The sequence below is a fragment of the Apium graveolens genome, chromosome 11 (assembly GCF_009905375.1).
Source record: "Apium graveolens cultivar Ventura chromosome 11, ASM990537v1, whole genome shotgun sequence".
Lineage (NCBI taxonomy): Eukaryota > Viridiplantae > Streptophyta > Magnoliopsida > Apiales > Apiaceae > Apium > Apium graveolens.
In genome coordinates this window covers 156,968,739-156,978,079 of record NC_133657.1, presented here as the reverse complement: position 1 = coordinate 156,978,079, position 9,341 = coordinate 156,968,739, and the positions used below count along the sequence as shown (strand labels likewise).

Sequence of the window (9,341 nt, the reverse complement as noted above, 5' to 3'; positions counted from 1 at the left end):
GGGGCTCCTCCAATGTGGCTCCAATGAAAGTCATCCTCTCAGGATTCTTGGGATCTAAAGGAACCGAAACCAATTCTTCTGCTGGCCTTCCTCTATTCTCATCATTTTCTCGAACATCCATATCTTCAATAGGAAGAACCTGCCCCCCGACTCCATCTGCCCTCAAAGAGGCCACATAACAGCTTCTAGCCATTTTTTGATCTCCTCTCTCTTCTCCAATCCCGTTTCGGGTGGGAAACTTCATGACTGAATGGTAGGAAGAGGGGACTGCCTTGAAGGCATGTATCCCTGTTCTCCCCATGATAGCATTATAAGTTGAACTAGCCTTTACCACCACAAAATCCAGCATCTGCGTTGCTTGCCTTGGCTCCGTACCTATGGTGGTTGGCAATTTAATTATCCCTTCCACAGGACATTCTACTCCAGCAAATCCATATATCGGCATGTCGGTTGGTGTCAACTGGGAGTCGTTATACCCCATCCTTAGAAAGGTGTCGTGGAGCAAGATATCCACAGAAGCACCATTATCCACAAGGACCCTCTTAACCGGGCTATTTCCTATTATCGGCGTTATGACCAGCGGGTCGTCATGGGGAAACTTCACACCCTCTAGGTCGGAATCATCAAAAGCCAATGTTACTTCTGTCCTGGCCCTCTTCGGGGCTTCTCCAACAATATGCCTAACTTCTCTAGTATATGCCTTTCTGGAATTTTTGGACAATCCAGCAGCAGTTGGACCTCCAAAGATCGTGTTTATCACAGGCCCTCGAGGTCTCGGTCCTCCATAAATGGTGTTTATAACTGGTCCTCTAGGTTGGGGATTCCGCCCCTGATCATCTTGGTCCCTCCTACGATCTTCAAAGTTCTTCCTTCCATTATTATTTCTGTCTCCTCCATCTCCAGTATACTTGTTCAATCTTCCTTTTCGAATCAAAAACTCAATTTCATCTTTCAACTGCCTACACTCATCGGTGTCATGGCCAACATCTTTGTGAAACCTGCAATACTTTCCCTTATCTAGCTTGGCGGGATCAGCCTTCAAGGGCTTAGGCCAGCGAATATCTCTGTCTTTCTCAATCTCCATCAAAATCTGACTTCTGGGAGCATTCAGCTTAGCGTATTCAGTGAACTTTTGCCCAGGTCCTCCCTTCTTGGGGGTTGAATCAGGGTTTTGTTCAGTTCTAGGATATTTATCCTTAGCGATATACTCCAAATCAGTTTTTCGTTTCTTGCCTCCAGTGGGCTCATTACTTACTACGGTCTTCCTCATACTTTCTTCAACCTTGATATACTTCCCTGCCCTCTCTTGGAGCTGCAACATGCTCTCAGGGGGTCGTTTGGCCAAAGACATCTTGAAAAACTCATCCCTAGTTCCTTGTTGCAGTGCTATCATGACTACCTTATCATCAAGGCCTGGGACTTTTAAAGCCTCCTTTGTAAAACGATTTAGGTAATCTCTTAAGGATTCTTTAGCTCCCTGCACAAGACTCATAAGAGATGCTGAACTTTTCTCATGGACTCTTCCACTGATGAATTGCTTAATAAAAGCCTGACTTAATTCTCTGAATGATCCAATAGAATTTGGGGGAGGCGACTGTACCATCTTTGAGCCATACCCGACAGGGTTTGAGGGAAGGCCCGACATTTTATAGCATCATTCACGGGTTGCAGCAGCAGTGCATTAGAGAATGTCCTAACATGATTAGCGGGGTCTCCCGTGCCATCATAGGCTTTGATAGTGGGCATCTTGAATTTCCTTGAGATATGGGCATTCATTATCTCTTCTGTGAAGGGTGGAGTTGGATCATCAGGATCTCCAAGGGGAAGGAGATTGCTTGGATCAGTTCTTGGGACAGCAGCCCTTCTTCTTACCGGACCATCCAGGTCTATGATAGGAGGAGGATTTCTCCCCCTAGGAGGTATGTGGGGTCTGGTGGCTTGGTGAGCCTCCAAATCACGCCTCAGCCTTTGGATTTCAGCCTCATGAGCCCTGATCTTTTCCTGCACTTCTTGGGGATTCGCCCCTGGGGTGCTTTGGGGGCGTTGCCTTCCATCGGCCATTGGCTCTTTTCCAGGACGCCTCCTTCTCGGGGCCACTTCATCATCCGAAGATTCGGAGTCTCTCTCAGTGTATGGACCAGAAAATTCCCGATCCTCAGGGATAGGATCCGAACCTCGTATATAGGGGGGCGACCGCCCTCGTGCTTCGCTTCGCCCAGCATATCCACTTCCTCCAACCTCAGGGTGAAGGGGCATTCCATAAGGGGGGTTAGTAGTAACAATAGTTGAATATTCATACCCGACGGGTCGAGAATTCACAGGTATATGTATTTGTTAAACTTGAGGATTCGTACCTTGAATAGTCGGGGGAGTTGTCCCTTGTGGCTGAGGATGAGTTGCCCCTGTCTGGGCTTCCCCCTGAGTAGATGCATAAGTTGAATGGGGAGGAACCTCCACGGTTGATGAAATCACCTGGGTTATCCCTGATAGTGTTCCCTCCTCCAGAGTGCTGGTTGTTCTCCGTGTTCTCGCCATGGTTGTTGTTCCGTTTTTCCCACAGACGGCGCCAAATGTTATGGATAAAAAGCTAAGGTTATTACTTGCTGTATTTATTACTAAGATTCGGGAGCTCAAGGTCTTTAATGGTTGCTCTCGTGTTTCGTGACTCAATCTGCCTTTACGAGATGCCTACGTATCTCTGTGAATTAGAGAATCAAGCCAAAAAACGTAGTTCTGATTTGTGGGGTGAGACCCCTTATATAGATGTTGGTGGTCCTTGAATTGGACTTGGTATAGGAGACTTGGTGGGCAAGTCTCATAATTAGAATGGACTTTGGAGTCCTAGATAGTAGGAAACTGATTCCTTATCCTTTTAGGTCCCCTTGAGGCTTATCTATAAGGATTTATATCCTTATCAGGACTCTTCTCAACAGCTGATTTTTCCCTTATTAATTAATTACGAAATTAATTAATAATCAGGGCTTTTGGGCCTTTTTTATTCGACCAGACCTGATCTGGTCCATCAGGCTTAACCTTTCTGGTCTGAATATCAAACACCTTCTTATTGGGTCCAGCAGCCCATTATCAGGATTTATTTATCCCTATCAATGGTATAGCAGTTTACCTCCGAATTCTATTGGGTCCTTCAGAGATCTAAGTCAAGCTTTTATCAAGCAATTCATTAGTTGGAGAGTGCATGAGAAAAGTTCAGCATCCCTCATGAGCATTGTGCAGGGAGCAAATGAGTCCTTGAGAGATTATCTGAACCATTTCACCAAAGAAGCTTTGAAGGTCCCAGACCTTGACGATAAGGTAGCTATGATATCACTGCAGCTGGGAACTAGGGATGAATTTTTCAAGATGTCATTGGCCAAGTGCCCCCCTGAAAGCATGTTACAGCTCTAAGATAGGGCTGTGAAGTATATCAAGGTGGAGGAAAGAATGAGGAAGACGGTGGGGAATAACGAGTCCGCTAATGGCAAAAAGAGAATGACTGAAGTATAATATAATGCTAAGGACAAGTATCCTAGAACTGAGCAAAACACAGATTTGACCCCGAAGAAGGGAGGACCTGGAAAAAATTTCACCGAATATGCTAAACTAAATGCTCCAAGAAGTCAGATCTTAGTGGAAATTGAAAAAAGATAGGGATGTTCGTTGGCCTAAACCCCTGAAGGCTGATCCTACTAAGCTAGATAAGAGCAAATATTGTAGATTTCACAAAGATGTTGGACATGAAACCGATGAGTGTAGGAAACTGAAAGATGAAATAGAATTCCTCATTCGAAAAGGAAGGCTAAGCAAGTATACTGGAGATGGAGGAGATAGGAATAATAATGGAAGAAGGAGCTTTGATGATCGTAAAAGGAATCAGGATGATCAGGGGCGGAATCCCCAACCCAGGGGACCGATGATAAAAGCGATCTTTGGAGGACCACAACCCCGAGGGCCAGTGATAAATACGATCTTTGGAGGACCAACTGCTGCTAGTTCATCTAAAAATTCAAGAAAAGCATATACCAGAGAAGTTATGCATATTATCGGAGAAGCCCCGAAGAGGGCCAGGACAGCGTAACAATGACATTCGATGATTTTAATTTAGAGGGTGTCAAATTTCCCATGACGATCCTCTGGTCATAACACCGATAATAGGGAACAACCCGGTGAAGAGAGTCCTTGTAGACAATGGAGCCTCGGTGGACAACTTACTTCATGATACCTTTATAAGGATGGGTTATAATGATTCTTAATTAACCCCAAATGACATGCCAATATATGGTTTCACTGGAGTTGAGTGCCCTGTGGAAGGGATAATTAAGTTGCCTATAACCATAGTTGAGGAACCAAGGCAAGTAACACAGATGTTGGACTTTGTGGTGGTAAAGGCTGGATCAACTTATAACGCAATTATGGGAAGAACGGGAATAAATACTTCCAAGGCTGTCCCCTCTTCTTACCATTCAGTGATGAAATTTCCCACCCAGAACGGGATTGAAGAAGAAAGAGGAGATCAAAAATGGCAAGGAGTTGTTATGTGGCCTCCCTTAGGGCTGATGGAGTCAGGGGCAGGTTTTACCGATCGAAGATCTGGATGTTTGCGAGAATGACGAGAAAAGAGGGAAGCCATCGAAAGACTTAATTCCGATCCCTTTGGTTCCTGAAGATCCTGAGAAAGTGCTTTCATCGGAGCGTCATTGGAGGAGCCCCTTAGAGGGAAGATGGTGAAGTTTTTACAAGAAAATAATGATCTGTTTGTGAGGTCAGCAGCTGATATGTCTGGCATAGACCCGGAGATGATCACTCATAAATTGAATGTTGATCTAAATCGAAAGACCATGAAGCAAAAGAAAAGGAGTTTCACCCCTAAAAGGCAAGTGGAAATCAAGAAAGAAGTAGAGAAACTCTTAGAGGCTGGTTTCATTGAAGAGATATAATTTCCAGAATGGTTAGCGAACCCTATAATGGTAAAGAAGGCTAATAGAAAATGAAGCATGTGCGTAGATTTCATCGATCTGAACGATGCATGCCCAAAGGATTGTTTTCCATTTCCAAGGATATATACATTGATAGATGCCACTGCTGATCATGAAATGCTAAGTTTTATGGATGGATTCAGTGGATACAATCAGATCAAGATGCATAAGGGTGGCATCCCGAAGGTATCATTCATCACTAACTTTGGCATTTTTTGTTATCTTATTATGGCGTTTGGTCTCATGAATGCAGGAGCTACCTATCAAAGGTTAGTGAGTAGGATTTTCAAAGATCTTATTGGGAAAATAATGGAAGTATATGTAGATGATATGTTAGTCAAAATTCTTGTTAAGACTGACCATATAACCCATTTGAGGGAAGCCTTTGAGGTCTTGAGGTACCACAAAATAATGTTAAATCCCGCAAAGTGTGCTTTCGGAGTGGGATCTAGGAAATTTTTGGGACTGATGGTCTCCAAGAGGGGAATTGAAGCAAATCCTGATAAGATAAAGGCCATTTTGGACATGGAGTCTCCGCGGTCGGTCAAAGACATTCAAAAACTCACCAGAAGAATTGCAGCTTGGGAAAGTTTATCTCCAAATCAGGGGACAAATGCTTTCCATTTTTCAAAGCCTTAATGAAGGTAAAAGATTTTATATGGACCGAGGAATTTCAAGAGGCTTTTGAGGGATTAAAGAAGTACATGGTTCAAGCCCCGTTGTTGGCCAAACCAGTCCTGAATGAAACTTTATACTTGTATCTAGTTGTCTCAGAAAATGCTTTGAGCGCCGTTTTGGTTAAAGAGGAACTTAAAATCCAGAAACCAATATACTATGTCAGTAAAATTCTGCTTGGGGCTGAGTTGAATTATTCGACTATTGAAAAGTTCGCACTAGCCCTGGTGATGGCCTCAAGGAAGTTGCGTCCTTACTTCCAAGCTCATAAAATTGAAATACTAACGAATCAACCTTTGAGAAACATCATTCACAATCATAAATCTAGTGGAAGGCTGATTAAATGGGCTATTAAGTTGGGGTAATTCGACATAAAGTAAAAGTCAAGAACGGCGATAAAAGCCCAGGCCTTAGCTGACTTCGTGGTTGAATGTACAATCCCCAACCAAGAAGTCGGGGGCGGGAAGATACCGAACCTAAGGGTGTGGAGGATAATGAAGGAAGGCAGAACAAAGACAGGGAATTCTAGGTTCTCTATTTTGATGGAGCATCAAAAACAAATTTGAGTGGATCAGGGCTGGTTTTACAAATCCCGGATGGATTTTTGATTGAATATGCTATGAAGTTAGATTTCCCGACCACAAATAATGAAGTTGAGTATGAATCTCTGATAGCTGGTCTTAGTCTAGCAGGAACGTTGAGAGCCAAAAACTTGAAAGTATGTGGGGATTCGAAGCTAGTGGTATCCCAGGTTAAGGGAGAGTTTGAGGCAAGAGATGAAACCATGGCTAAATATGTGCGCCTAGTAAGGGCCGTTATGACTCAGTTTGACGAGTGCCATGTTGAGCACATTTCAAGGGAGGAAAATACTAAGGCCGATGCCTTGTCCAAATTTGCCTTGTAAGAAATAGAAGAAAGTTCTAGGAGCGTATACTACCGCATCTTGAAAATAAGAAGCATTGATGTTAAGCTTGTTGCCCCTATAGGGCTGGGGACATCATGGATCGATCCTATTAAGGCTCATCTGCAAACCGGGTAGCTTCCTAGTGATCCTGTGGAAGCAAGAAAGTTATCTGTGCGAGCCTTAAGATATTCTATGATTGATGGGATTCTTTACAAAAGGTCTTTTGTAGTTCCCTACTTAAGATGTCTTAGGCCGGATGAGGGTCGAATTGTTTTAGAAGAAGTGCATGAGGGTATATATGGTCAACACTTGGGGGGCAGGGCCTTAGCCCATAAGATTACTCGCTTAGGCTTCTATTGGCCATAAATAATGGCCGATGCCAAAACATACGTTAAAAAATTTGATTGTTGTCAGAATCATGCCCCTGTAGTAAGACAACCTCCCGAAATGCTGACTTCTATAAACTCTCCAATCCTATTTACTATGTAGGGAAAGGGTATTCTTGGGTCTTTCCCAATAGCTACTGCTCAAAGGAAATTCTTGATTATTGCGATTGATTACTTTACCAAATGGATTGAATCCAAGCCCTTGAAAATTACGACTAAACAAGTCTCTCAGTTCCTGTGGGAGAATATTATGTGTAGATACGGAATTTCCCGAATCTTGGTAACCGACAACGGAACGCAGTTCAATAATGAAGAGTTCAGAAAGTATCGTGAAGAGAACGAAATTGACTTAAGATTCACTTCTGTTGCTCACCCTCAAGTCAATGGGCAAGCAGAAGTTGCAAATCGTATCATTCTAGATGGGTTAAAGAAGAGGATTGAAAAATCCAGAAATAATTGGGTGGATGAAGTTCTGTCAATACTTTGGGCTTACAGAACTACATATAGGGTTACTACAAGAGCAACACCATTTATGGTAGAATATGGGGTAGAAGTGGTTGTTCCGGTGGAGATATCTTATTCATCTCCAAGGATCCAAGCATATAATGCTGAAGAAAATGAAGAGGGGCAAAGGTTAGCCCTGGACTTGATAGATGAAGTACTAGATGCAGCGCATGCAAAAATCATGGAATATCAGAAAAAGGCCTTTTTTACTATAACCTAAGGTTGAAGGAGAAGTTTTTCAAGTAGGGAGATTTGGTCCTAAGGAAGGTGGAAGCTTCTGGAGTAGGGCAGAAGGGAAAACTCGCCCCAAATTGGGAAGGGCCATACAAGGTTAAGAGCGTTGAAGGAAGAGGATCTTATAAATTGGAGACCATGGATGGGGAAGAAGTACCTCGGACTTGGCATGCTCAAAACTTGAAAGTTTACTACCTATAGCTTGTACTTACTATAGTGGTAACAAGGTTCAAAAACACCTTGAAGCTTTGCTTGCATAGGATTTTTTATCTCAGTTTTAATAAGATCTGCATTCTAGTTAGTGACTATTAAGGGTTGAACCCATCTTATGTAAGGTTTTGAAAGCCAAGTTATGTTTTAGAATGAAAGTTATTCTAAACTTTGAAATACCAGAGTATATTCTTAAGCTAAAGTTATTTGGACTTTGAAAAACCAAAGTATATTCTTGAGTTAAAGATATTTTAGACTTTGGAAGACCAAGTCTTATTCCCTCTATCCGATTCATGATTTCTAAGAACTGAGTAGTTCGGGTGTGTTAACCTATTTCTTTGAAAGTGCGAACTCTTAAATACTTAGAAAATTAAAAGGAAACAGCTAAATAAGGCAAGGAAAATGATATAAATAAACCCCAAAGGGTGATAAGCTCAAAAAACAACAAAATAATACATAAGTCTAGAAATGGATAAAAATCTACTCATCCCTAGGAGGGTCATCCTGATCCTTCTCAGCTTCAGTGTGCCCCTCCTCGGGATTAGCAAAAGTCTTTGTACCCTTTGCTGGGGAGGAAGGAGGAGAAGTAGTGCTAGGATCGATAATGCGATCTTCTTGCATAGGGGAGTTGAAAAGAGCGTCTAAGCTGTCCTCAGTCTCCAGCTGCTCAGGACTAATAAAGTCCTTGGCTTCTGTCAATCCAGGGTGCTTCTCGGCCATGACCTTCACTGCAGCATCCCAACCCTGCATAAATTGGATGGGAAAGAGACCCCCATCGTGAATGTTCATCAAATCTCTGAACTTCTGGGAGTCCAGGTACTCGTCGATGAGTATTTCCTTATCACTCCGGAGTTTGACCAGCTTAGCATGGGCCTTAGACAGTTCTTCTTCTTTGCTCTTTAGCTTCTTATCAAGGACCCCAGCTCTTTCTTTCCATTTCTTCATCTCCCTTTCAAACTCATCCGAGTTCCCCTTCCAAGACCTAGCTTGGTGAAGTTCCGCCTGGAAGTAGGTGTTACTTTGTACAAGGGAAGGAGGATTTAATACAGATTTAAAATGAAAAGGAGATTGTAATTAAAGGAAAGGAAAGAAACATTACCGAGGCTTGAGCTTGAGAACCTAGAAGCTCAATGGTCTCTATGTCACTCCTCGTGACAATGTCAGTGAAGTCATGGGGAATGATGGAGTGGTAGGGCCAATCCTTAGCATGTTTGGTGGATCCTACCACTGTATCACTTCTTCTAAAGCCCTAGTTGGGCCTAAAAGAATGCGCCTTGAGTGGAGGATCCACATCGTCCCCCAATGCAACCTCTGGGACATGAGGCCTAAAGAAAGAAGGGGCATCAGGCTTGCTCCTTGGATCCCTGTTAAGTTTGGCCCTTTTTTGGCGGCCTAATTCTCCTTCTTTAGGCCTGTTAAAGTTGTTAATGGCATCACAAGCTGAAACAAAAAAAC

At 43.0% G+C, this 9,341-nt stretch overlaps 1 protein-coding gene across 1 annotated transcript; it reads left to right on the top strand.

Annotated features, from left to right (window-relative positions):
* The first annotated feature begins 4,718 nt into the window (after positions 1-4,718).
* On the top strand, positions 4,719-7,662 carry LOC141696041 (uncharacterized). Its single transcript, XM_074500234.1, has 3 exons — positions 4,719-4,870; positions 5,227-5,242; positions 7,042-7,662. Exons 1-3 carry the CDS (start codon positions 4,719-4,721, stop codon positions 7,660-7,662), a joined length of 789 nt encoding a protein of 262 aa, XP_074356335.1.
* Positions 7,663-9,341: the final 1,679 nt, after the last annotated feature.

Excerpts from the sequence above, each read along its gene's own strand:
- LOC141696041 (XM_074500234.1), top strand. The coding sequence starts at position 4,719 with ATGGTGAAGTTTTTACAAGAAAATAATGATCTGTTTGTGAGGTCAGCA.